The 27,665-nt window shown below is 59.1% G+C and overlaps 1 protein-coding gene across 11 annotated transcripts; it reads right to left on the bottom strand.

The window, feature by feature from the left end:
- Nucleotides 1–26,555, bottom strand: LTBP4 (latent transforming growth factor beta binding protein 4). 11 transcript variants are annotated; one of them, XM_049703917.1, is made up of 33 exons: nucleotides 26,392–26,555; nucleotides 24,514–24,572; nucleotides 24,216–24,354; nucleotides 23,624–23,733; nucleotides 18,631–18,822; nucleotides 18,222–18,469; nucleotides 18,043–18,145; nucleotides 17,604–17,678; nucleotides 17,392–17,514; nucleotides 16,669–16,833; nucleotides 15,687–15,836; nucleotides 15,457–15,588; nucleotides 14,689–14,820; nucleotides 14,479–14,604; nucleotides 13,592–13,717; nucleotides 12,853–13,095; nucleotides 12,250–12,375; nucleotides 12,042–12,161; nucleotides 11,189–11,317; nucleotides 10,841–10,966; nucleotides 10,427–10,549; nucleotides 10,082–10,213; nucleotides 8,890–9,021; nucleotides 8,685–8,810; nucleotides 7,162–7,308; nucleotides 5,610–5,906; nucleotides 5,249–5,320; nucleotides 4,846–4,974; nucleotides 4,492–4,638; nucleotides 3,374–3,526; nucleotides 2,022–2,402; nucleotides 1,474–1,626; nucleotides 1–403 (listed from the first exon to the last, which is right to left on the bottom strand). In XM_049703917.1, exons 1-33 carry the CDS (start codon nucleotides 26,538–26,540, stop codon nucleotides 249–251), a joined length of 4,920 nt encoding a protein of 1,639 aa, XP_049559874.1. In that variant the 5' UTR covers nucleotides 26,541–26,555; the 3' UTR covers nucleotides 1–248. The 11 variants fall into 11 exon arrangements, with proteins under 11 accessions (XP_049559874.1, XP_004271315.1, XP_049559875.1 ...); XM_004271267.4 differs by having other exon boundaries at nucleotides 5,610–5,873; XM_049703918.1 differs by lacking the exon at nucleotides 8,685–8,810.
- Between the last annotated feature and the right edge of the window lie 1,110 nt (nucleotides 26,556–27,665).

Here is a 27,665-nt window from a genome sequence, read left to right as displayed (position 1 = left end):
TACAAAATAGGTGTTTTTTAATTGAACATTTTTATAAAAAGGAGCGGGAATATGAAGGGGACCATGGGCTAAGCCCGGGCCCGCGGCGTCTGTAGGAAGGGTACTCTTCCTCCCCGTCTGTCCCATCTACCATCCTCTCCTCCGGGTCCAGCATCCCTGTGCGCATGCGCGAAAGCAGGAGGGAAGGTGTGTGCAGCAAGGACTCCGCGTGCGCAGGCGCGGAGTGGGCGGTCCAGGGCTGCTGGGACTCAGGCCCGGGGCCTGGCGGGCGTGCAGTGGTGCGGCTCGTGCGACGGTGCGAATCCTGGGCGGCAGATGCAGCGGAACGAGCCATCCGTGTTGACGCAGCGCGCGTTGACGCAGAGCTGGGCGGCCGCCTCGGCCTCGTCACACTCGTTGATGTCTGAGGAGGGGGGGCATACCAGGAGCGCTGTTCAGAGGTGGGGACCCAGGAGCCCACGTCCCTGGCCCCTGAGGCTCCTGGTGCAGAGGGGTGTGGATGCTCCTGTTGGAGTGGAATCCAGCCACTAACCACCTGTTGGCTGTGTGAGCCTGGGCAGGTAACTTAACCTCTCTGTGCCTCAGCTTTGTGTTCTGTGAGATGAGGGTGGTAGCCCCTAGGACACTATGTTTTTGTTAGAAAAACAATACTAATGATGATATCAACAACAATAAGCGCTTACTCTGTGCCGGACATTGTTTTAAGTACATTACATGTATTAACTTTATCCTCCCAATAACCCTGTGAGGTAGGTACTGTGCAAACTGAGGCCTAGCGTGAGGAAGCCCCTTACCCCATGTCACACTAAAAGCCCACACTCTTCCCAGGGGGTTCGCAGACCAGCTCACAAAGACCCCGAGTGCCCAGCCCCCTGCCATTTCTTGGCTGTGAGACTTTGAGGAACTCAGTTCTCTTCTCTGAGCTTTACACATAGGCCTCACTGTCATTGTAAATCGATGTTCACGACTCTGTGAAATGGGTTCTACGACTATACTCGTTTTTCAGGTAAGAAAAACTGAGCGAGGGACAGTGACCTGTCCGGGGTCACACAGCAAGCTGCTGGACTGAGCCTGAGGTCTATCCAGCTCCCCCAGAGCCCCTGATTGTAACCACTCTGCTTTACTACTGTCTGAACTAGGCAGACATAATTCCTATTCGATGGGAAGACTGAAAGCTCTTCAAAGAGGTGAAGCAAACTGCCCGAGGTAGCCCTGGGAGTTCTTAGAAATCACGCCTGCGGGATCCTATCCTTCCATCCTGCTTCACGCTCAGCCCCAGTGCTGTGGTCGAGCTCCACTCTCCTCCCAGCCTGACCTGTCCTTCAGGCAAGCCCCATCCCTGAGCAAAAATTACTTTCTGCTCACCACCGGGGCTGGCCCGTCTCCTTGACGTCCCTGATTTACCCACCCCTAGTAAAGGCTTCCACCCTCTCTTGTTCCCCACCTCCATGCTGGCCCCGGCCCACCCCTCACCGACGCAGGCCATGCGGGTCATGTCCAGGCGGTAGCCGTCGAAGCAGTCGCAGGTGAAGCCCTCGGGGACACGCACACATCGGCCGTGGGCGCAGCCGTCCAGGATCCCGCACTCCTCCGCCTCCAGCCCTTCGTAGGGCCCAGCCTGGGCGCCTGCGGAGAGTGTGGGGACTCCGGGGTTCGGGTGGGGCCGCGCCCCAGGTTCGGTGGGTTCCCTTCTAAAACTGCCCATCCCGCTCCAGGACTCTGGGGGGCGCTGTGAGGCCAGGATGTTTACGTCACTCTGCTCCCTCTAGCTTTCCTTCCGTCCTCATCGCTTTCTAGGTAGGTCTACAGGGATGTCTCTGTGCCTCTTCATCCCTGCTCTCTGTCGCTCTCTCCGACAATATCTCCGTTTTCCCATCTCTCTGAGCCTGTCTCTCCCGCGGCTTCTCTTCATTTCTGTCTCTGTCTCTCCTCCTCCCCCTCCTTTCCTCCCTTCCCCATCTCCACCTCTCTGCACACCTGGCTTCTCATCTTTGTCCCATCACTCGGGCCGCAGTACTCACCAGCATAGCTTCCACCTTCAGGCGACTCCTCAGGCTCTGGGACGGAGCCACGGGTGTCGCGGGACCGATAGCGCCAGCGGGAGCCCGGGCCGGCAGCTGCAGGAGCCTCGGATTCACCGTAGGGGCCACCATCGTCCTCGAAGTCGGGCATGTCGAAGGGTGGCGTCCCGTAGGGGGCCTCCCGGCGCGCGAAGGGCCCAGGTGGCGGTGGGTAGGGGTCATAGGGTAGGACGGGTGGCAGGTACAACTCTGGCCCGTACGGAAGGCCCTGGTAAGGTGAACCTAGGTCTGGGCCATACTCGTAGGGGAGTCCAAAGCCACCTGGCCGCGGGGGTCCATATGAGGGGGGGCGCAGCACATTGCACAGGGCCTCAAAGTCATCTGCGAACAGGAGCCAAGCCTAACAATCAGCCCTTGCTTCCTCGGCACCCATCATTCACGTCCCCCCTCGGGGAAGAGAAGCCCGAAGGAGAGGGTGGGGAGGGCCGTGGGCTGAGGCATTAGAGGGGCTTCAAAGGAGGAGACTGGGATTGCAGGCTTGGGGTCAGGGGTTCTGGAGCCAGGATTGAAGGTCTGAGGACTGAGACGGGGATTCCAAGGCACTGGGATCAGGAGTACTGAGGACTGCAGCTAGAAATCAGGGTCCATGTGCTGGAATTTGGGGGCCCATGAGACCTGGGGCTAGGGGCCTACAAAAATGGGATGGAGGTGTTTTAGGGACCAGGACTGGGAAGTACCAGGGGCCTGACGGGTCAGGATGCATGGGAGGGGATCTGAACCGTGGGACCTGGAAGTCAGAGGAGCAAGGGCCTAGGATTGGCACTGGTTTCCCAAGGGCTGAGAATTGGGAGACTCCGGGCTTTTTAGAGCCAAGGCATGGAGATCTCTGGAGCTGTGTGTTGGCTTCTTAGGCACCTGGATGTGGGTATCCAAGCCACTGGGACTTGGAGGTTTGCGAGCTATGACCAGAGTCTGTGAGCCAGGATGGCAGGATCTGAGCAACTGGTATTGGAGGTCTAAAGGTCCAGGATTTGGGGGAGGGGTCTCATGGGCTGTCTTGGGCTTCTAGAGACCAGGAGTTGAAGGTCTGAGAGATCAGACCTTAGGACCTTTTGGGCTTTGGGGACTGGAACTATGAGACCTGCTGAGTCAGGCCATGGGGTTTCTGTGGTTGAGGCGTGGAGGTCTTTGGGTTATGACTTGGGGTCTAAGATTTAGGAAAGCACTGGGACATAGGGGTCTGAGGGACCAAGTTTGGGGAGACCTTGGGGTCTACGACTAGGAGTCTGAGGACCTGGATTTGGAGTCTGAGGGGCAGAGTCTCGGAGTGTGGCCCAGGCAGGTGGCAGTACCTGAGTCCTGTGCTGGGCAGAGGGCACAGTCCATGCCCCAGGCCTCGCCGTAGAGGCAGCAGCACTCTGTGTAGGTGGCCTGGCGATCCAGCCGAGGGCGACTGCACACGAGGTCAGCCCCCACTTCCTGCCAGCACACTCCTAGATTGTCGTCTGAGGGCAGAGACAGCATGCATCACGGCGGGAAGACACTCAAGCCCTCCCAAATGCTCGATCTCCTCCCTACTGGAGCAGCCCAGCCATGCTCTGCCTGTCACCACATCCGTCTCAGCAGCTGTGATCTGACTCCCAGAAGTCCTCTGAGTAGCTCCAGATGAGTACGGGGCTTGGTCTGGTACAAGGCTATCATATAGGAGGGTGATAGGGTCTGAGAGGAGGATTCTAACCAAGACTGGCCGCTGCAGGGCTCTGTGACCCCAGGGCAGTTGCTTTCCCTCTCTGAGCATTGTTGAATAGAGTCTCAGGATGTGGGAGGACGTTGTAGGAAAAGGAATTGGGAGGAGAAGAGACTTCGGGTCAGTAGGCAAAAAGAGAGAGAGGACCCAAAGAAATAAACACAAACACATCGGAAGAGCCAGAGACTCAAAGAGACACGGGAAAGCAAAGATGCAGAGAGAAACAGACCTAAAAGCAAAGACAGAGGCAGAGAGTGTCAGAAATTCAGAGAAAGGCCTAAAGACAGAAACCCACAGAGGGGTGCAAAGAGACAGAGACCCACAGGGAAATAACAGAAAGCACACTTTTAGCACTTCGTAAGACCAGGTCCCATTCTGTTCTTAAAAATAGAATTCCTCAGAGCCCCCTATAAAGTAGGGGCTATTGCCAATCCACCCACCCAATGTGCAGAAAGGAAGTTGGGGTCCAAGAGGCGGTAAGGAACGTGCACGTGTACACAGGGCCAGTAAGTGGCAGGGAGGCTCCTCTACAACCTTCGCCTTTAACCAGGCCTGCTGGCCTCTTGTTCCGAGAGTCAAACACCGAGACCAGAAGCTAAATGGGGCGTGAAGGGGCGTGGCCCGGGTGAGGGCGGGAGGCTGAGCGGGGGTAATGAGGGGCTGGACTGCTTGGGCGAGACCGGGGCGGGGCTAACTGGCGGGGCGGGGCGGGGGAGGGGTTACCGAGGCTCTGGCTCTCGTTGGAGACGCAGCGGCGCCCCGAGCCGTCCAGCACAAGTGGGGGCTCGCACGTGCAATGATAAGAGCCTATGGTATTGACGCAGCGGCCGCCCTCACAGGCTGGCTCCTCGTCCGCGCATTCGTCGTTATCTAGGGAGGCATGGAGGAGGTGATCAAGAAGCAGCCCTCTCCCGTTTCCCATTTCCCCGGTGCATTGACGGCGGGATAGATGGAGTCTAGACTCCAGGAGGGACTTCCTGCTGGTGGTGGCCACATTCCAGAGAGGAGCTGGAGTGGCCAAGGATTGGGGAGAGTCCCAGGCGAGGGTGTGAGTGCCGGTGGAGGCGGGGTTCCTACCGATGCACTCCAGGCGCTGGGCATGATAGTAGTAGCCATTGCTGCAATAACATGAGTAGCCTGGGGCCGTGTTCACGCACACGCCGCTCTTGCACACCTGGTCTCGGAAGAGCTGGCACTCGTCCACGTCTGCGGGAAGGATGGTCAGAGGCACACCCCCCATCAAGAGAGACGGGGGGGGGAGGGGGGGAGGAAGGCCAGGATGTGGGGTAGGCTGGATGGTGGGGGGGGGGAGAGGGGGTAGCTGCGGGGCATGATCAGGGAAGAGAAAGACAGAGATGGCAAGAGAGACCCAGAGGGAGAGATACAGAAGATAAGGGTGGGAGGGGGAGAGACAGATAAAGAAAACAGAGATAGGGTGAGACAGAGCTGGGCCTGGGGGCTGAGGGTGGGCGGGCCTTACCTCTCCGAAGGCTCGGGTCTCCGCTGGGCGCCAGGTAGCCCCGGCCGTGGGGGCACAATGACTGGTATTCAGCTGCACACAGAGACAAGGCTGAGCCCAGACACCCGTGCTCCAGCCCCTGCCTTGGGCCTGCCTGTGCCCACTTGCCTCAGTGCCCACCCTTCACTGCCCAAGTCTACAGCCCCTGTGCCTGTTTGTATCCACCTCTCAGACTCGCGCCCACCTGGCTGGCAGCTCACTCTTGCCCGTGCAATACCAGCACCTCAGTCCCTTGTCCAAATGTGTCCCTTTGTCCCAGTCCCACGTCCACCTATTGCTACCCAAACCTCCGCCCTGTGTCCACCCAGCGGCCCATGCCCACCTGTCTCGGTGCTTGGGCACTGCTGGATGCGGCAGCCGCTGCCCCAGCCCTCACCCACAGTGCAGCAGCACTCCTGCCACGTCACGTTCCGAGCCAGGATGTTGTCACATGCATCCGGAGCCGCCGTGTCAAAGTAGCACTCCCGGCGCCCGCTGCCCACAGGGCCCTGCCTAGGTGGGCTGGGCCGGCGGGACGGGGGTGGTGGGAGCCTGGCTGGCAGACTGGGGCTGGCGGGTACGTGGGGCTGCGGGCCCGGGAACGTGCCTGAGGAGACAGTGTGGGCTGAGCCTCCAGCCCCTATGTTATGGATGGAGAAACTGAGGCCTCCATGTGGCAGAACCGACTCCACACCTCTCAGCATCTGTCATCATCTCTCTCCCATTCCCACCTCCTCTAATTTCTGTACCTCTTACCTCCCCATCTCACTCTCCCAAGCGTCCAGCCCATCATCCAGTTCAGGTAGGAGAAGAGGGGATTTCCCTGGCCTCCTGGAGGCCTCCCTGGGGCCTCACATCCAACGTGTCCCAATCTGGTCTCAGAATCTTCATACCCAAATCTAGACCTAGGCCTGGACACCTCTCCCTGACCCAGGCAGCCCCACAGCCCATCCACTTTGGCCTCTTGAGCCCCTCTCCCACCTGCCCTCTCCTCCCCTCCCATGGCCCTCGCCTTGGTCCAGCCCTGTCCTCTGCTCAGGTCCCAGAGCCACTCCAATCCACCTTCACATGGCAGCCAGAGGAATTTCCAAAATCTGGTCATACCCCTCTCCCGCTCAAAACCTTTCCACGGTGCCAGAGTGCCCTCAAGAAGAGTCCAACCTCCCGACCACGGTAATAAGTCAGTGTGGCCTGGCGCCTGACTCCTGCAGCCTCACTTCTCCCCACCCCTTCCCTTGCTATGTAGAGCATGTCACCCTGAACTTATTTCAGTCCCTCAAACATGTCAGGTCCTCTCTTGCCTTGCCAGGCCTTTGCCCTTGCTGTATCCTCTGCCCAGAATGCCCTCCCTCATCCACTTCGCTTGGCTTATTTCTACTCATCCTACTACTCTCAGTTCAGACATCCCCCTCCTACAGGAAGCCCTCCCTAACTCTCCTTCAAGGCTGGGGAGGCACCTCCTCTGGATTCCCACCACGCCCTAGCCTTTCCCATCATAGGCTTGTTTGCTCTGGCCTGTGCCTCGTCCATCCCAGTCCTGATTCCTCTGGGTTGTTACCATCAGGTTATATTGCTATCTGCCCCCACTGGATTGGGAGGCCCTGGAAGACAGGGTGGTCTCTCCTGGTCACTACTGTGTCCTCAGGGCCCAGAAAAGGGCCTAAACTCAGTGAACGTCTGTTGAATGAAGGAATCTGGTAAAGTCAGAACCAGGATCTACTTCTCCTGACACTGAGTCCCACACCCAGGTTAACTCATGTGTTCTGAAGGCTTTTGTTGTTTAAAACAACAGCATCTAACTGACGGCAGCTGTCCACATCAGGAATGGTTAGATCCCATTATTCTTCTGCGGGGCTGGCAGCCGTCAGTTAAGTAGACATTGATCTCAGTCTCACCAGCAGACGTCCGAGGGGGAACACAGCGCCCAGTCATGGGGTCAAACTCCTCAGGGCTGTTGGGGCAGACACAGAGGAAGGAGCCTTCCACATTCTCACACAGGGCAGCTCCACACACACCCTGTAGTGTTTCACATTCATTCACATCTGTGAACAGGAGACAACAGGGAAGAGGGAGTCAATGGTTGTAAACTTCTGGAATTCCATAAGTCTAAAAGTCTGGGCTTTGAGTATGAGTATTTTAATGGCCCAGATCCCATCATCTGCTTATCTTTTGGTGACAAACCCTGAATTTCCCTTGGGAGCCCTCTGCTCCTCCAACCTATGTTTTGAGCAGGCCAAGAAGATTGCTGCGTTTCTCTGATTCAGAGACAGGCAGTGACCAAGCTGGGCCAATCAAAGCCAGTCCTGGGACTCGTTCTAGAAATATGGAGAAAGAGCCTCCCTCTGTAGCCAGGGATGTCAAGCTAAGGATGTCAACCAGAGGTGCTAGGGCCGCTTTTGTCATTGTGAAAAGAGACTCTGCCTGGAAATAAGTGCATTAGAGGATAGCAGAGCTGGGAGAACAGCTAGCCTTGTTACAGTTCCTGGATCCACGTATGCCTCAAGTTCAGATATTTCCCAGAACTTCAGTTTAATGCCCTTTAAACAAATGAAGCCTGTTGTGTTTGCATTTGTCAAAACTAAGTGAACGTATAATTAAGACTCATGCATTGCACTGTATGTAAATTGAACCTCAAATAAAAATATCTGTAAACACAAATTGAACTCTGGTTAATGACATGCATTATGCACAGAAGAATTTAGGGGGAAGTATATCGAAGCTTGCCATTTAATTTTAAAATTCTATCCAAAAAATGTTGTGGATTCATGGAAAGATGTGTGAGGAAACAAGCATAACCAAGTGATAATAATAGAATATAGATCATGGGTATGCTGATGTTTCATTCTACAGGGCTTTTAACTTTCTGTATGTTTAGAAAATTTCCTTGGAATTTCCCTGGCGGTCGGTGGGATTTCCACAGCGCTTTCACTGCCGTGGCCCGGGTTCAGTCCCTGGTCAGGAACTAAGATCCCACAAGTTGCGGGGCACAGCAAAAAAAAAAAAAAAAAAAAGATTCCTCGTAAAATGTTGGGGAAAAAATAAAGGATGTTTATGTACACTTAAGATTAGTGCAGTTTTGGAACTTCCCCGGCAGTCCAGCGGTTAAGACTCTGCGCTTCCACCGCAGGGGGCGCGGGTTTGATCCCTGGCTGGGAACTAAGATCCCATATGCCGCGCAGTGTGGCCAAAAAAAAAAAAAAGAGTGCGCCTTTACTACTTTATGCATGCATTTTTAAAGCACGCCCCAAATAAAATCTGGATAAATAGGGGTTCCTGAGTGATGTGAAGATGATCTTATATTCCAAGGTCTAAATTCCATACCCCTAAAGTTTACATGCATTCAGATCTATGGAGAGAAGCAGGGCCTGACAACCTCTTCCCCACCCTCTGGCCCCACCCACCCCCTGGAGCCCCGTACCCACGCAGTGACGCCCGTCCCGCGCCCCCTCGTAGCCCTGGTCACAGAGGCACTGGAAGGAGCCAGGCAGGTTCTGGCACATGGCATGGTCCCCGCAGAAGGACCGGTTCCGGCATTCGTCCACATCTGCAACCACCAGACAGTCAGGCCATTGCTGGACCTTCTATCCCCTCCACATCTCACCCATTGCCCCAGGGACACCCACCCTGGCATCCGCCCCCTGGCGTGGGCTGGTAGCCAGGGTCACAGGCCGGTGTGCAGCGGTAGGAGCCAGGGGTATTCTCACAGCGCTGGGCTCCACAAATCCCTGGGCCATATTCCTGGCACTCATCCACGTCTGCAAAAGAGTAGGGAGGGGATGGGGGAAGGAGAGGGGAGTCACAGGCCTGGATTCACAGGTTCCTGGTGCTGCTTCCAGTTCCCATGACTGAGAAGTCTCTGAATCTGGTATTCTAGGAGTCTGAGCTTCTAAAAATCAACAAGCATTGATACCTCTTAAGGCCTCGTTACCATTCTCGTTACTATTCTCCAAATAGCCTAAACATGGTCCCGCCTCAGGGCCTTTGCACTTGCTGTTCCCTCTGTCAGGAACACTCTTCCCTCAGCTATCTGCATGGCTCCCTCCCTTGCTCACTCAAGGGTCTAGGTCAAGCCCTCCTAGCACCCCTACCCCTACTGCCCTGTCATCTCTGTCCATTTATCCTGCTTTACTTTCCTTCTTAAACTCCTTATATCCATGTAGTTATTGGTATGCTGACTGTCACCTCCCTAGAATGCAAACTCCATGTCGGCAGGGATTTGTGCCTGTCTTGCTCCTCATTGTATCCCCAGGGTGTAGAACAGTGCCTGATACACAGTAGGTGTCCCCAAATTGTGTGCTGAATGAATCGAGTTCACATTTACATATTTCTCGTCTGTCTCTCCCCTAGAACATCAACTCCATGAGGACAGGGATTCTGTTTTACTCATTGCCTGTTCTACTGCCAGTGCTGCACACAGGAGGTGCTTAATGAATTCTTGTGGAATTAATGAATGAGGTCCCATGAAACTAGGTTTCCACGAATCGGGGGTCTGGCAACCCAAGAGCCCAAGGCAGTCCGCAGTTATTTCATCTGTTCCACAAAATGCTGACCCACACACCATTCCCCCCCCCGCCCCCAAATCTGGGCTGCTTCTGGAAGCGAGGCTTGGCCTGTTTCCTGACAGGAGTGTCTTCCCCTATCCTCCTGCCTCCCCTCTACAAAAAAATATAAAGACACGCTGGTGGCTTGTTTCCACCACGATTAGGAGAGAGTTAAGTACATTGGTTGGGAGCCCTTTCCCTCCCCACCCCCCAAATCCGTGAGGCTTGGAGCCGGCTTCTGCCACTCTTCGTGGGGGTGGGGCAGTGGTCTCACCGTCACAGGTGCCCTCAGGGCCTGCGTGGTAGCCAGGGTCGCAGTCGCGGACACAGCGGTAGGAGCCGGGGGAGTTCTCACAACGCTGGGACCCGCACAAGGCCGGGCCCCGCTCCCGACATTCGTCCACGTCTGAGGAGGGGAGGCAGGGCAGTCAGATGGGAGAGGCAGGGAGGCAAAGGAAAAAAGGTGGAGGAGTCAAGGAGGGGAGAGTCAGAAGAGGGAGGCGGGAGTCGCAGGAAAGGGGAAGGGAGAAAGCAGCAGAGGAGAGGCAGAGGGGGGAGACAAATGGGGGAGACCAGGAGGCAGAGGGGAGAGGGACCAGGCAGAGGCGAGGCCTCTCACCGAGGCAGGAGGCGAGGTCTGGGCCAGCGCGGTGTCCTGGAGGACAGACGCACTCGAAAGAGCCGTCGGTGTTGGTACAGATGCCGCTCTGGCAGAGGTCCTCCTCGCTGCATTCGTCCACGTCTGCGGGACAGTGTCGGAAACCGCAGGCGAATCTCCTTCTTTGCTTAACATTCCAAGCCACGCCCCTCCACCGCCCTTTCCCCGCCCCTCCAGCTCCAAGACCTTAACGCCTTCCCCACCTGCCTTAGGCTCCTCCCTTTCCTGCAAGCCCCATCTCTCCGACGGGTTTGGCTCCATCCTTTCCATTCACTGCCCAACTTATCCAGACTCCGCCCTTTCCCCTTTTATCTCCCAACTCCGCCCCTCCCTTTCCCCACCCTTTCCCGATCCAGGCCCAGCCTGGGTACGGACCGAGGCAAGAGGCTCCGCGAGGTCCGGGCCGGTAACCGGGAGCACAAGTACAGGCAAAGGAGCCGTCGGTGTTGAGGCACTCGCCGTTGGGGAAGCAAAAGTCGCCCTCCAGGCACTCGTTCACGTCTAGGGTACCCAGAGATAGGGCTGCGGGGTTACCAGACCCGCCCCCGAGACCCAAGCCCCGCCTACAAAGGAGCAACCCTGTCCCCCAAGCCACACCCCGATGGCCGGTTTCTAAATTCCACCTGCAGTCCCTTAGTCCAGCTCCCACCTCCCCACCAGGCTTTACCCAAGGAAGCCAAGTCCCGCTCCCAGGCTGTCCAACCTTTTCCCCGCCAAGCCCACCTGCGCAGGGCCCGGGCCGACCAGGTGGTGCCCGGTAGCCTGGCGCGCAGGTGCAGCGGAAGGAGCCTTCAGTGTTAGTGCAGTGGCCATGGGGGCCGCAGGAGGCGCCCGAACGGCATTCATCCACATCTGTGGGAATGGGGATTTCAGAAGGGGTTCTGTCTAGGAACACCCTGATGGATCCCCTTGCGGGAGAGGAGTCTGAAGAAGGTGATGGGAAGTGTTTGGGGTTGGATATGAGGTGAAGGCTCCATGGCAGAAGTGGGTAGGGGAGACTGGGGTTGGGGGTCCTTGAGTCTGGGTTTCTGGGAACTCCCTGTGCCAGGATCCTGGGGTCAGGTGAAGGGACTCTGGACTGAGGCAGGGGTCAGACGTTAATTAGGGTAAGGGGGTCAGGATAATTAGATGGCATTCTGGTGAGTCAGGGGCCAGAGTCTCTAGTCAGGGGTCAGGGTCCAGCATCGTGAACACAGTCAGGCCCCAGGGAAGGTACCCTGAGAAGGGGCGGGGCCGTGAAAGAGGCAGGATCAAGCATCACACAGAGTCCCGGGCTGTAGTCAGGGTTGCGGTCAGTGGTTATGTTTAGGTCAAATGTCACAGTCAAGTTGAGGGTTCACTGGTCACAGAGTCAGAAGTCACACTCAGGGCCAAGGGTCGTGGTCCCCAAATCAGGAACTGCAGTCTGATCAGGGGTTCATAGTCTAGGTCAAGAGTTGCAGTCAGGCTCTGGGGGTTGTGGTCCAGGTAAGGGGATTGAGATCCAGGTTAGAAGGTTGTAGGCCAGGTCAGGGGTCATGATCTGGGTCAGGAGGCATGATGCAGGTTCAAGGTCACACCCAGGGCCTGATCTCACCAGTACATCGGCCATGGTGCAGGTGGTGACCAGCAGGACAGGCCCTGCACTGGAAGGAGCCAGGTGAGTTCACACACTCCTGCCCAGGACATGCCAGGTGCTTCTCACACTCATCCACATCTGGGGAGCAGAGGAGAGGGTGGCTTTGGAGGAGTGGCCCAACGCCCCCCTCACCCATCCACACTCCTCCCTCCCTCCCCGGCCTCACCCTCGCACTCAGAGCCGGTAGCACTGGGTTGGAAGCCCGTGGGGCAGACGCACTGGAAGCTGCCTTCTGTGTTCTCACACCGGCCATAGGTGCAGGGCGGGGGGCTATGGGCACACTCATCCACATCTGGGGCACAGGAGACCAGTGGGGCTGAGGAAGGGGCCTGGACCCATTGCCATCACCACCCACCCCAACATTCTACCCTGGAGGAAGCGTCCTGGACTTTGTTCAGGCTGCTCCCTCCTCCCAGAAGGACAGACCCTTTTGTTGTTGCCCCATTAATGGTCTCTCCAGCTGCCAGGGTGCGGCTAAGGCACCACCTCCTGCATGTTGCCTTCCCTGACTCAGAGTTGTCCCTGCCTCAGGGTTCCCACAAGCACGAGGGTATCATCCAAAAAACAAGGAGGAATGGAGAGCACCCTCATATGTGGAGAAAGGGGAGAAGATGCTGGAGCCAGCCCCTCCCCAGCCCCTCAATACCCCCAGGCCTCTGTCCCTGTCCTCCTTCACTGAGCCTCATCACTCTGCCTCCCTGTCTCCCAAACCTGTCTCCAGTCCCTACAGCAGATGGAGGTGAAGTGGCTTTGGGCTCAGCGCCCTCACCTTGGCAGGGGGCCCCCGGCCCATGGGAGCGGAAGCCAGCAGGACAGGCACAGTGAAAGGAGCCTGCTGTGTTGTCACAACGGCCTGGCCCACAGGGTGGTGGTTCCTGGGCACACTCATCCACATCCTCTTCACACGCTGAGCCCCGGAAGCCAGCCGGGCACACACAGTGGAAAGAGCCGGGCAGGTTCTCACAGAGCCCTCGGCCGCACAGGCCTGGGCTCTGGATGCATTCATCCACATCTGCTCAGAGCAAGGGGCCAGGTCATACCTCCTCTAGGCCCCTTCTGCCCGCCCCCCCCATGCTCTATTCTACCTCCCTGACCTCCATCGCTCTGACCTTCCACCCTCCATCATTCTGCCACCTTATCCGTCATCATGCTAACTCTATCCTCTATCCCTCTACTTCCTCAGTCCCTGTTAAGCTGCTTGTCTGCTTCCTAGAACTCTGTCTTTCTAGTCCATATCAGTGGGCCTCCTTAAACTCTGTCCTCCATAACTCTACCCCTTCCCCCATTAATGACATCTTCATCCCCCATCCCTCTGCTTCTCCATCCTCCATGACTCAGCCTTTCTGTTTTCCAACACTTGGCCTCTCCATCCCCAACAGGCTGCATGTCTGGTTCTCAGAGCCTGGCCTCTTTCTCCCATCAATGAGCCTCCCTCTGCCTCATTGCTCGGTGTCTCCATCCCTCACCACTGCCGCTCTACCCTTCCCCCTACATGCCCAATCCCTCACCCTGGCAGCTGGCTCCGTGGGGCGCAGCCTGGTACCCAGCGGGGCACACGCACAGGAAGCTGCCTGGCGTGTTCTCGCAGCGCCCACGGTCACAGGGTGGCGGCACGCGGTGGCACTCGTCCACGTCTGCGGGCACAAACCGCGTGGCTGGGACTGAGGCAGACACTCCGCCTCCTCGCCTCCCCCAGAAGGCCTGGGGAGGCGGGGAGGCGGCGAAGGCAGGGGCGGAGTCAAGCTTCGGCCAGGGCCAGGCCGAGGCAGGAGCCAGGGGCGGTAGAGGGGCTCGGAGGGGCTCGGTTTAAGGCTGAGGCGGAGCTTCAGCGGGGAGGACAGGACAAGAGTTGGGGACCCAGCTTGGGCAGAGGCAGAGAGGAGGACCGTGAGGGGGGCAATTTGGGGAGGGCAGGGCCTGGGGAGGGCAAGGGCGGGAAGAACAGCTTTGGGGACCGAACAAAGGGAAGGCAGGAGCGAGGGAAGGGGTGGTTCGGAGACGGAGCACTGGTGTGGCAGGGTGGAAATCAGGAGTCATGGTGAGTAGATAGGTTGCAGCAGTTGTGGGACAGGGGAGGGGCCTTGGAGAGGGCAGGAGCTAGTCTGGAATATTGAAGGGGCGGGGCCAAGGGAGGGGCGGAGCCGGGACCCAGTCAAGGAGAGGGGCGGGACAGTAGTACGGCAGGGACTGGCCCCGACGGGAAGGGCCGGCTGGGCCGGAAAGAGGCAGTGGTGGGGCCGAAGTGAGAGCGGAAGCTGGTCTGGAGACGGGGCCAGGGGCCAGGCCAAGGCAGTAGTTGGGCTGAAGGGACGTGGGGAAGAGTGCGAGGGCGGGAACTGCTCCAGAGGGAGAGCTGGAGCGAGACCCCAGCTGGGGTGGGGCCTGGATTTCTCACCCAGACACTCCGCACCCCGCGGGCCAGCTCGGAAGCCCGGCCCGCACACGCAACGGAAGCTGCCTGGCGTGTTTTCGCAGCGCCCGGGAGCACAAGGCGTAGGAATGCGGCGACATTCGTCCACGTCTGAGGGTACGGAGGGGTCTGGTCAGGAGGTGACAGGGTAGAGCCGCCCGCCCCGCCTCCGTCCTCCCCCTCGGCCTGGCTCACCAATGCAGCGCATGCCCTGCGGGCTGAGCCGGAAACCGGAGTCGCACGCGCAGGTGTAGCCACTGGGCCGAGGAATGCAGCGTCCCGGGCCGCAGACCTGGGGATTACGTTGACACTCGCCTGCAGAGGGACCTGCGGGGGTCCAGTGAGCCAGCGTTTCCCCATCTATCAATCTTCTGTCCCTTTCATCCCAGTACAATTCCCTCAGATCCTCTGCCTAAAACATCCTCCCGGATGTCCCTCCTCAAGCCCAGTCTTCCCCCTCTGATGTCGCTCTCCTTTATCATGGGACATACTCATCAGATCCTCTGCCTGAATCCTCCCATAATGCCACTCCAAAGTCTTCATTTTTTAATAACTTGCTCCCCAGTCTTCTGCCTGAGATATGTTCTTAGTGTCCTCCGTGAAAAATAATTATTTGTCTCACGTTAACTGAGCACTTACTATGTGCCAGATACTTCAGAGGCAGCTTGCTGAATCCTCACAATGATCCGCATTTTATAGATGAAGAAACTGAGCCTCAGGGAGGTTAAATTGACCTTCCCAATTGACAGAGAACTTGCACCCAGGCTTGCCTGACTCCAGCTCCTGATGTAACCACCACCCCACCCTTCAAACCTTTATCTTTCCCCACCCATTCCTTAACTCCTCTGGCTGTCACATCCTTATCTGTTCTATTGTAGAATCTTCACTTTGGAGCCCCCCACCCCCACCCCGACCTCCTGCCTGTAATACCGCCATCAATGCCGCTGATTCCCTCTACCGCACCTGATTCAGGGATCTCCGGACCAGTCCAGGCAGGGATGCTGGGCAGGGGAAGCTCAGGGCCCGGACGGGGCTCTGGCCTCGGTTCTAGCCGTGACTCAGGCCGGGGTTCTGGGCGGTGAGTGGGCAGAAAGCCTGGTAAAGAAGGGCTGTCAACAGTGGAGACCTGGGTTTGGGTGTCCCCACTCATCTCCCCTTGGAGACAACACTCCCTCCTCCAGAAACCAGCTCACCTGTGCGTGGCCGGGAGGTGGAGGATGGGGCACGGGGCTGGCTGAGGGACACTCGGGGTGGTTCCTGGCCCAGGGGTCTGGTGTTGTAGCGGAGGTCAGAGGCCGAGTAATGGTAGCCAGGGCCAGCTGGGCAGATCTCCCGAAAACCCTCTGGACACAGGAAAGGGAAGAAGATGGGCAGAGAGAGGGCAAGAGAGTAGGGGGGAATGAGAGGGAAGGGGGGTGAAGGAGAGAGAAAAGGGGGGCGGCTAGGGTCTGGCCTTGACCGTGGGTAGGGCTTAGCCTGGGAGTGTGTTAGGGGTTTGCGTTGTATGCTGAAATGGGGTCTAAGATGACTGGGGGGACCTGGGGTCTGAGAGCATCTGGGGGGCGTTTAGTCTAAGGGAATTAGACCCAGGGATGTTCTGGCATGAGGGTAGGGTGGACATGGGACCAGCTTCAGGCCCCAGTGGCCAAAGAATGGGACACCTCAGAGGCTAAAGGCGGGACCAAGGATGCTTTTCCCTCTTTGGGATGACGGCAGGGACCGGAGTTGAGGGCAGGGTCTGGTTTGGTGTCTACAGGGAGGTTGAAGGCCAGGAAACAGTCAGGTCCATTGTGGGGTCTGGTTTTATTAAGAAGCAAGATTGCCTGGGAGGGTCTCCGGGAGGGGCGTGTCTGGGGCGGGGCCCAAGGCGGAACCTAGGTTGAAGGCAGTGTCTCAGAAGCTGGGGAGGTGGCCAGAGCCTGGGAACAAGGTTGGGTAGGCAGCCTATCTCAAGGGCTAGGGGAAGTCGAGGCTGGGGGTGACGCTCGGCAGACACAGCCTAACTTCAAGGTCATGTGCAAGCCAGGGTGGCGTCCAGTCTGAAGATAGGCTGTCTCAGATGCCGGGTGCGCGGCCAAGGCTAGGGCCCAACCCGGGTTGGAGGCGCTGGGGGCGGAGCCTAGAATGGGGGCTGTTTATGTCAAGTCTAGAGAAAGGCGGGCAGGAGGTGCTCACCTGAGCCAAAGGGTGGGCAGAGCTGGCAACCCCGGCCCCAGGCTTTGCCTACGCGGCTGCAGCAGCAGATCTGTTTGGTGATGTTGCGTAGAATGGGCAGCGAGCAGCCGCCGTCGCGGAGCACGCGGAAGCAGGGCCCCTTGGCCTCTGAGATCACGTGTTGGGCTGGGGGTGGGGGAGGAAATTCTTCAGGGCGGGGTTGGGAGTGTAGTGGGACTAGGGGATCTGGGAGGTAGAGGAATGGTCCCAGGGAGGGTTCGGTGGGTGTGAGGGGCATTTGGGAAAGCTCTGAGAGAGTCTGAGGAAGAGCTGAGGGGTCTGGGAGGTCTGAATATGGTTTGGGGCTTGAGGAGAGTCTGAGGGATGAGTGAGAGAATCTGGGAAGCATCTCAGGACCTGAAGAAGGTCTGGTGGTCGAGAGAGAGAGGAGGAAATTTGGGGGCTTGAGAGGAGCTGATGAAAGTCTGGGGATCCTAATCCAAAAGGTTTGAGGGGTTCTTAGAGGAGCTGAAGAAGGTTCAGAGAGTCTGAGGGTGAATGAGAGTCTGAGATGAGACGTTCTAGGTGGATCTAGGAGTGACTGGGTGAACCTGGGGTCTGGGAGCATCTGGGGGGAGTGTGGTCTAAGGGAATTAGACCCAGGGATCTGGGATAGACCCAGGGATACCCTCTGGCATGAGGGTAGGCTGGACATGGGACCAGCTTCAGGCCCCAGTGACTCACAGATGCAGCTGCTGCGGGACGAGTCAAGCAGAAAGCCGTCGGGGCACACGCAGGTGTATCCGCCATGCGTGTTCGCACACTCCCCGTGCTGGCAGCGCCCGCCAGTCTCGCACTCATCCACATCTGCGAGGGAAGGGGTGGTTCCAGTGGCGTCTGGGGCAAGCTCCCAGCCAGCCCCGTCCCAAGCTCCTCCCATGCCTGCCCCAGCTCACCTTCGCAGGACCCATTAACCCTTTCAAAGCCAGTTGGACACGGTCCATCTGGGACGCCCACTTGGTCGGAGTTACCTGTAGAGAGAGGAGAGGGTTGGGACGGGGCGCGCGGAGCGAGATGGAGTGGGCGGGGACGAAAATGGGGTGGGAGGAACTAAAAGGTGTTGAGTGTGGTTTGAGTGCAAGGTCAGCCTTAGGTTGGCGATCTGCATGAGTAGGCCTGTGGCACAAAGGCCGAGTGAGAACAGGGTAGCCAAAGTCAGAAAGTGGGGTGGGTGGTCCCAGACGGTATGGGTAGGTCTAGACTGGAAATGATCCCCACAACGGGTAGGCGTGGCTAGAATTTGTGTAAGGGTATATCTATGGGCAGAGAACAGGAAGCAGCGGGGTTCTCACTCCTCCCCAGCTCCGAGCACCTCGGGGACATCCTGGGGCTTACCCAGGAGCTCCGAGCACGACTGACAGTCGTGAACGCCCCAGGCCAAGCCGGCCCCTCTGCAGCAGACTTCCTGCGTCCGGAGCCCGGGCAGCGGGGACGCACACTGTGGGGAAGTGTAGGGTGAGCGCGCCCCCGCGCGGTGGCACGCTCCGGGCCCCTCCCCACCGGCCTCCTCTCACTTCGCCTCCGCGCAGCTCCCGAAAGCAGTAACCGAAGCCCGAGGCGTCCGAGTAGCCGTCCTCGCGCGGCGCGCTCTGTGCCAGCACCGTGTAGGGCGCTGCCGCCTCCGCCCGAGCCGCCGCCTCCGCCCGCGCCACTGCCTCGGCGTCCGACTCCTCCCAAGGGCCGGACACACGCTCCACCTGGTGCACCACCACCGACGCCTCCTGCGGGTGCTCCACGTGGACGCTCACCATAGACGCCACGCCTGGAGAGAGGCACGGGGTGGGGGGCAAAGTGGGAGTAGGAATGGGGGAAAGGGCGCGCTGGAGAAGGGTACTTAAGAGAAGGTAGGAAAGATGGGAGTCAAAGGAACGGCAAGGTGGTGGACAGAGGGGGCGGAGGGGACTCCGGCCGCACTTTCCTCACCATGCTCATCGTCACGGTGGTTGGCCAGTGGCATGGTGTACACAGAGCGGGTGAAGCCTGGCATGGCCGGGGCCGGGGGTCGGGCGCCCGATGAGTGCAACTGGCAGAACTTGCCAGCGAAGTCCGGGGGACAGAGGCAGCGGTCAGGCTTCACGCACACACCTCCGTTGTGACAGATCAAGGGACACAGGACTAGGGGGAGAGCGAGGACACTCAGGGCCGGCAACCCTCCTTGCATCGCCCCTGGGACGAGCGCACTCAAACGAGCTCAGTCCCTAACGTTGTAACTACACCCTCAAAGGTATCACTCAGTTCAAAGTCGTTCCGCCATGAGCTGTCTTGAGTCATCTCCCCCTTAACCCTGGCCACTTGCATTGGCTGGGTCCAGTCGTACAGCCCTTGAAGGTATAGCTCCGCCCACTGGGTCCACTCGCCACGCCCTCCAGCTCCTTTTTCACTTTCATTTCACCCCGCCCTCCCTCTCGAGTCCCACTTTCTGGCCGAGTCCGCGGCGTACCAGCCCCGCCCAGACAGCGTTGTACCCGCCCGTAGGCTCAGCCCCGCCCACTCCAGCTCTTGCCTTCGCATTTAGCACCGCCCATCTTTTACTGTTCAGCCCCTCAGAGCCAGCGCTGGTCACTTCCATTGACCAAACCCACATTTTGCCACTCCCTGGCACTACCCCTTGCTCGCAACTCCGTCTCCTTACCATTCTAGGCACGCTCACACCCCGTCCGGCAGAATCCACTACGTTCAAGCTCCGCCCACAGGCTGTGCGGTTTCCCCCCCCTCCCCTTCTACGCACCCTGCCCACATCACCTTCTTCTACCCGAGGGATTGTAAACCCCGCCTATCAAGGCGTCTAACCTGCTGCCTTTAGCCCCACCCACCTTCCTTTCCTCAAGTTAATTTGCCCTGGCTCACTCGCTCAAGCTCCTCTCACCCCACCTCCCGGCTATCTGGACGTCCTAGCCACCCCCCGCCCCCCGCGCTTTGTCTCCTCCCACCTCCCCTTGGCTCCGGCTCTCCAGTTCTAGCTCTGAGTTCCCGCCTCCAGTAGCCCCGGGGCGGGGGCCAGCGGGAACGCGCCTGCTCTCCCCTAGGCGCGCCCTCGCTGGGCCTCAGGCCACCTCTGGGCGGGGCACTACCAGCTGTGCGGCGGGGTAAACAAAGAGGGGTGCGGCGGGGGCAGGGCGGCGGCTCCTCATTCCGGACCCTTGGGGAGCCCCGGGCCCGCTGAACCAAAGAAGGCCGGACGAGGCACCCCCTCCCTTTCTCCCCAGGGGCTGCCGAGAACAGCTGGAGACAGCTGTGCGGAGGGCAGGAAGGGGACAGGCGGCCGGGGCCGTCCAGGAAGGCGTGTCTCGGATTCTGAGCCACACACTGGAGACAGGAAAGCATAGAGGGAGCCCCCTCAATTTATAAGGGTAAAGAGACTGCACTCCTGGGAGGAGATCAGTTAGAAGGCAGCACTCGGGGGTTCAAAGACCACTGGAGGTTTCTGGAACAGAAAGGGAGCCTATCCCAGAGGAAACGGTGGCACCCTTCAACAGAAGGAATCCCTTAAGTCCTTTTGGGGAGAGTTACCTAAAAACAGGACTCTAGTGTCTTCTAGGGAATGGCCAATTTGAGGGTGCTGAGAACAAGCTTTAGATGGAGAAGTGGGATTCTTGGGAGTCCCCAGCCCAAGAGAGTCTCAATTGTCTGGGAAGACTGTAAGATACTGTGGAATGCCCCCTCCCCTCTCAGCTAAGGGATTAGGTACCCAAGTCTTTTTGATTAATGGCTGCTTGGGGGAAACACAGTATCTGTAGTCCTCTTGGGAGGATCACTGATCAAGACCAACTCTGGGTTTCTCTGAAGATAGACGGATCAGAAGTTCCTGGGGAGGGAGTCAGCTGGAAGGGAAGGACTTGGATAGACAGGAATAGGGGATCACTTGGAAATAGAAGAAAATAGGAACCTTTTGTGGGAAGAGAATTCGACTAGGGAGCAGAGTTATCACTGTATAGAATCTGTAATCCGGGGTTTCCCCTGGATGTGGGGAGGAATAGCTGAGGGACAAAACTAGAGTTCTCTGGTGAGGGGCACAGTCTGGGGAGATTACATCAGAAGAATGTGAGGGAATTTCACTGGAGGGGCTGGTCTCCGGAGTCTGTTGATAGCAGTGCAGAGGGGCTTAGGGCGTGAGGGCAGAGACTCTGGGCTCCCCTAGTTAGAGGAGTCAGGCCAGGACTCCAGGGTGCTCTAATAGGGGTCCTTAATTAAGTGGCAGGCCTAGGAGAGGCTTAACTAGGAATCAAGATTCCAAAATAGGAAGGGTCTCTGTTGGGGCGTTGCGGGTGGTAATCCAGTTAAGTCTGGGGGCATTTCCTAACCTCCAAAGACACTTGTCTGTCTTCTCTCATCCTGAATGTAGGCCCCCCCCCCCAGCACCCTGAGGGCCTCCACACCCAGGGCAGGCCGCTAGACGGGCACAGGCAACTCCATGTCCCACACCCTTGGAGGGATGAGGGGCTGAGGACATCCAGGTCCTCCCAAGGTCAGCCCCCTTCACAGACCCCTCCTTGTGCCTCCAGGGGCTTGGCACCCGCCTGGGCAAGGCTCCTGGCACAGGCCCGTTGAGGCTGGGCCGGGAGGGAGTGAAGGAAGGAGGGAAGAAGGGGAGGAGAGAGGGAGTGGCAGCGGGCGGGGGCTCAGGCGGGAGATGAGCTCACGCCAGCCAGGGCTGGGTTGGCTGGGAGCCAGGCTGGGCGAGTTCTCCGGCGCCAGGGGCCCCCACTCCCCACTCCAGAGGGCCTCTGGGGCTGGGGGCAGGTAGGCCCAGACCCTGAGAGCCCACCCACCACCATACCCTGGGGCCAACAGGTGCCCCCCCCCCCCACCAAGGGCTCTCCATCTCTAGGGGAGCCTGGTGCGCACACTCCTTCTGTCCCCTCTGCCCCCAGGGGGCGCCTTTTCCACTAGGCCTCCTGCCTGGATTGCTCTTCCACGTGCGACCCTTGCAACTCAGGGTCCTGCAGAGACCCTCCTTCTACGAACTCTTTCCCTCTCAGCTCTCAGGATCAACTTTCCACACCCCAATCCCCCTCCTCACAGGCACTCCCATCCTAGACTTTCCTAATCCGTCCCACCCAAAGAAGCAGAAAGTGGAAACCCCCCCATGGCCCTGGATTTCTCCCTTGGACTCTGGGGACCCCTTACTCACAGTCACAGAATTCGGACCCCTTTCCCCCAAGACCCCAAGCCCCTCAATTCTGGTATTCCCCACTTTGACTCAAAGGCACAGCAGTCAGCCCCCAATCCCCTCATATGGGACATCACAGGTCCCTGAGAACCCTCATTGCTTGCGAAATCAAGACCCTCAGGACCCAACCCCAAAAGCCAGGAATTTGAGGCTCTCTTCCTTAAATAAGCCAGGGATTCCCCGGCACTACTGCGTAAGGAATCTGGACTCCCGCGCCCTGGGGACTGTCTCCCCCATCCCCGGGAATCCTCCTCCACCCGGGGAAGCCCTCCCTCGGGACCACCACCCCGCACTCACAGGCGCGGAAGCCGGGGCCCCCCGGGGCCGCCCCGCCGGGCGCGCCGCTGTCCACGCTGGTGGCGTTGCGGGGCGCGCAGGTCGGGGTGCAGCGGGGGCCGGTGGGCCCATGGACGCAGCTCAGGCCGCACACGGCCGGGGTGAAGCGCACGCGGAGGCGCTCTCGGGGCCGACCCAGCCCGGGCTGCGGCCGGAGCAGCGCCAGCAGCACCAATAGCGACACCCAGAGCAGCCGCGCGCCGCCCGCCATGGCTGCAGCGCCGCGCTCCGCCGCGCCGCCGCCCCAGCCCGCCCGAGGGGCCCGGCCGCGCCCGCCCGCCCGCGGGGGAGGGCGGCCGCGCCCCCGCTCAGGCCCCCCCCTCCCCACCACTCCCTCCCCGGCGGCCGCGCGGGGGCGCGTGGGGCCGGGCGCGCAGCCAGAGGCGCGCAGGCTGGGCGCTAGACTCGCAGGGGGGAGGGTGGCGCCCCCTCTGCCCCCGCCTCGCACCAACAAGTGAATGGGGCCCGCAGGGGAGCGACGGGGAAGGGAACAGGTGGGGGCGGGTCCGTTTCCCCCCCCCAGACAGGGCTGAATCCATAAAGAGGAAAGAGTAGTGGGGGCCGCATTTGGGGAGGAGGCTAAAGGCTGTCTCTGTCTTAGTCACAGAGAAAGGAGCTTCATCTGGGTAGGCGGCTGTCATGGCACATCTGGGCAGCCAGGTGGCACAGCTGGGGGAGAGAAGGGTCGGTGCACCTGGGCACATGAAGGAATTGGGGGTTTAGATGGTGGGCAGAACGCTGGAGGGGCACATTCGAGGACGCAGTCACATCTAACCAGGACCCTCACACCTGGTAGAAGTCAGAATGGATTAGGGGAAACGGTGGATTGAAACTGTGGGCGGGGGTCTTCACATCTGGCCGGAGGCCCACATCTGGAAGACTTTAGGGAGGAGGGGACACATCTGGGCTGAAGGCCACAGCAGGAGGGGGACTTCTGAGGGTGGTTGAGACTAGGGGGTGTGCTAGCCCCGGGGCCGAGAGCCGGAGCGGGAAGGCAGGAGGACGGTCGGGAAAGTAGTGGGAGGCCTTTGGCCCCTAGCCGCCCCGCAGTTTTGGGCATTCGGTAACCAGGCAGGCGCCAACCCGCACAATCGCTTTTGTTGTCTGGGCAAGTTCGGCCGCTTTCTCTGCCGGGAGAGCGCCCCCCTCTTCGGCCGGCAGTGGGGAGCCCGGACGCTTGGTTTCCCGGCCCCACCCCCGCGGGTCAGCGCCTCTGGCCAGCGTCTGGTCCTGTCCCGGACTCACCTCTCGCTGCCGGACGCCGGGGTCCCTAGAGGGGGCTGCGTCCTGGGGAGGGGTGCTGAGCTACAATGGGGGGCGGCTAGGCGGCGGCTGGACCGTGGGAACCAGACGGCTTTATCTGGCCCGGAACCCCCCGCCCCCCGGCGGAGGAAGGGCGGATGTTCTTACCCCGGGACTGGCCGGCAGGGGCTCGCTGTGGGGGCCTCCTTCTCAGCAATGCCCGGGCCCCCGGCCCGCGGGGCCGCCGTCGCCTCAGCAGAGCTCGGGCTTCCTGCAGCCTGGGTGGGATGGGGCAGAGAAGGAGCTGTCACCGCGGTTTGGCTGACCCCCCCCCCCCCCGCGACTGGAAGAGACCTCCCACACCAGGAGGTCTCCCAGTGGAGGCTCTGCGACCCTCCCCCCATCTCTTTATGGGGACCAGGCCTTGAGCGTTCGTTGGAGGCTTGGAAGAAACAAAGTCAGTGGGAGAAACAGAGATGAGGAAGGGAGAGAGAGAAGAGAGACACAGAGGCAAAGAGACAGGTAACTACGGGAGAAAGAGACAGACGGAAATAACAGACAGAGAGGAACATGGAGACAGAGACAGAGAGAAACTGAAAGACCCAGAGACAGCGATTGGCGAGAAAAGGAGAAACAGAAACAGAGACACAAGTTGATAGAAAGAGAGAGCAAGGGAGAGGAGACCCAGGGAGCAGAGAGAGATGTGCCAGAAATGGTGGCAGAGCTGGGAGCACCTAGAAGGGGCGGGTTGCACACTCACGTCAGTGGCTGCCAGTTAAGGGACACCTGTTTCTTCCTCACGCTGAGGCTGGGGCTTGACAGCTCTGGGGGCACTGGAGTCAGACACCACTGAGGACCTGCACACTTTTCGGGCCGGCAGCTCTGGACCCTGCAGGAGGCTTCAGAGACAGCCAAGGACTAAGTGGAAAAGGAGGCACAACTGAGTTCCTCTTTCATCCAGCTCTGCAGCTGGGATGAGGGGTGAGGAAGGGAGACCCCAGCTCCTCTGCTCCTACCACCTGTCCCCTCCAACCTATACCTCGCCTACAAGAACCCACCTCTGAAGCAGCGGCTCCTCCTGGGCGATCGGCCTGGGCAGCAGTGACAAGCAGCAACACTATAGATAGAGGGATGGAAGTCACTCAGGCCCCTAGCACTGTAGAACTCCCCAAAGGAAGGCAATGAGGGATAGGGGAGGGAAAGCCAAGATGAGGTTTGAGGGTGCTCGAGATTGATGTGTGACCAATCTGAGGCACTGTGCTCGATGCCTCAGTTTCCCCATCTGTACAATAGGAGGCAAACTGGTTTAGGCTCTCCAGGGATAAAGGTCACAGCAACCTCACGTTTATTTTTCTTCTGAAGTGTTTGAGGTAAGGTATTATTGGAAAAGACATTTAAAAGTCTTTTTAAAATTATTTTAAAAAAAGAAGAAGACTTAAAGAGGATTTCTAAGCGCACTTCCAAGCCCGATCTGGGAATCTAGAACCCCGCCCTCCCCGCACTTCCCTGTCCTGGACTCAGCCGTCATCCCGCGATTGGCCGGCAGATGGCGCCACTCCACAGGCCTCAACGGCTGGGGAGGGAGGTCCTCCTTTGACTATGGGTCCAGCAGGGTGCAGAGGTGGAGGGGGATACAGGAGCCACAGCCCAGTACTGGGAATCCCGAGGCCTGAGTTCTAGCCCCTTCCTGCCCTTCCACGTTGTGTGTCCTGCAGCCAGAGTCTCCTGGTCTATGGGTCTCAGTTTCCCGCCTGACCAGGAGGAAGGAGTCGTTCTTGGAGGAATCTCCGCGCCGGGAGGGTCTCAGATTCTGGCTGGCGGAGCCCTCAGCTTGGGCGCAAGTGCGTCGCAACCAAGGGGCCCCCCAGACAAATCCATTATCCCCAGGCTAAGGGGGACGAGGGACGAGGCCGCGCGCGCCGGCCTGGAGAGAGGGGCAGCAGGGGGATGCTGCGAAGGGGACGTCGGGCGTATGGACTCTTTTTAGATGTGTGGGGCCCAGTAGGGGAGGAGGCCGCCCGGGTGGGAGCCTTCCGGACCCCCGATCCTGCAGTCATCCCTCCCGCCTTTTCTCCGGGTTAACCCCTTCCCAGCCCCGCCCCCGGCGCGGCTCGGGTTACTAAACGCATTCGCAGAGACGGAGGCGGGAGCTGAGCCCGGGGCCTTTGTAACTGAGCGCTGGGCCGCAGGGCGGGGGTGGGGGTGGGGGGGTACTGAGCAGACTGTTTCCTTCGATCTCGTCACCGTAGACAGGAAGAGTGGCTATAACCCCCTAAATCTATAGGAAATTCTGGATTTCTTGCCGTGAAATCACTGGTACCCCATTCAAGCCTGGAATCCGCTAATTCTAGGAAACTAAAGCACCCCCCAACCCTCATGAAATCTGAGGGCCCTCCATCTCCGCACAAATTTCCACAAGCCCCTCCACCATCAACCCAAAACTCCACGTCTCCCTCATTCATTAGGAAAAGGTCTCTTAATTAGTTCAGGCCTCCCCGCCCCCCAGAAAACCAGGACATGTCAACTCCCCCTTAAAGTGCCCTGATAACCTCCCATACTCTTCCTCCTTAAGCACCCAGTTAGTTTGGGGGACCCCATCCCAGCTCGGCCCCACCCATCTATCATCTTAGGAGAACTCAAAGCCCCATCCCCGTATAAACTGGGACCCTTCTCCAAATAAACTCTAGAATTCCCTGGAGCCATATCCGTCTCTACCACACGGGAGGGGAATCCCTCCCCTCAAAATCTCAGTACACTTCGGATTCTAACCCCTACAAAGTAGAGGGCCCTAATAAATTCAAGAGCTCTGGTTCTTCATCCTTATCACGAAGCAGTGGGTTCACATTCCCCTAAATCCGAAAGTCCTGGTCTTCCTAGACCTCCAGACTTATTGGGTAGAGGCGGCACAAGGACGAGGGGGCCGCAGCGGGGCTTACCCGGCCGGGCGGCCCGGGATTACCGCAACCTCGACGGCCTGGCTGGGGCTGGGGCCGGCGGCGTGGGCGGCGGAGGCGGCGGCTGCAAGGAGAGACAGCAGCAGCACCAGCAGGAGGGGGCGGCGGCCGCTGGGGCCAGGCAGCCGCATCGTGTCCGGCGTGGAGTCGCGCTCCAGGCGGCCAGTCTGTCCAGCGGGTCAGTCTTGGCGCGGCCCCGCCTCCCGCCCCCGCCCGAGGCCGACTCACTTTCTCCACAGTCCCTGTCTCAGGCTGCAAACTTCCCTCCAATCAGAGCCCGGTTCCGCCAGGGGGCGCTGCCCGCGCGACCAATCAGGAGGCGAGAGGGGAGGGGTTAAACAGACAGGTGCCTGGCATGGGGCTCGGGGATCAGGAATTTTCAGTGCTGTCGTGGGTACTGGCTCAGTGAACCCCGTTATAAAGGAGAGGCCTCAAGTGTGGAGTTGCTGGGACTCCTCCCAGTCGACGCGCAGGCGGTGGGCAGATTCCCCTAAACTAGATTCCCACTGGAAGACCTCATCCCTCGGTTCACAGTCCTGGGAGAAGTCCATCAGAATTTGCTCCTCGACTGGCGTAAATTCTGGAAGACCCCACAGGTGCCTACTTCTCACGTGAGAGACTTGGGATTCTGGGGGCAGAACGCCAATCCTAATCCTGCACTGAGCTCCAGGTCCGGCCCCTCTGAGAATCTCAGGCCCACTCTAGACCTTCCCAAAGGATTTGCCCCTTCTCAAAGCCCTGTGTTTCAGGGGTTCCAGGCTCAACAAACAATAGCTTGTTCCTCAGAAGGCTGTAGCCTCTGCCCCTCAGAGGACCCAGGCTCCGCCCCTGACCCACAGACTCCACTCCCACAGGGCTCCCGGCTCTGCTCTCCTATTTGCACCCCTCTTCACCGCCACCCCTAGAGGGTACCACAGCCCCCTCCCTGCCTGAATATTTAAAGGCTCCCAAGAGCACCCCTCCCACTCCCAGAATTGCAGACTTTCTCCTTAAAGAATTCCAGTCCCCTCTCTTTCTAGGGACCTCTACCATTAGGAGCCCCAAGCCACAAGTGGCCTTAGTCCCCACCCGCACCCGCTTTAGTGGGTTCTAGGCTCCAAGCCCTGCTCACAACCTTCCAACTCAGAGGGTCTCAAGCCCAGCCCCGCCCTTTCATTATAAATTCAAGGCCCCACCCTCTTTCCTCAGAATTACAAGCCCCGCCTCTCTGCTCCCAAAGGCATCAGAGCTTCACAGCCTGCCCCCTAGTTGACCCC

Source organism: Orcinus orca, chromosome 20 (genome assembly GCF_937001465.1).
Source record: "Orcinus orca chromosome 20, mOrcOrc1.1, whole genome shotgun sequence".
Taxonomy (NCBI): domain Eukaryota; kingdom Metazoa; phylum Chordata; class Mammalia; order Artiodactyla; family Delphinidae; genus Orcinus; species Orcinus orca.
This window is presented reverse-complemented; position numbering and strand designations above follow the sequence as displayed.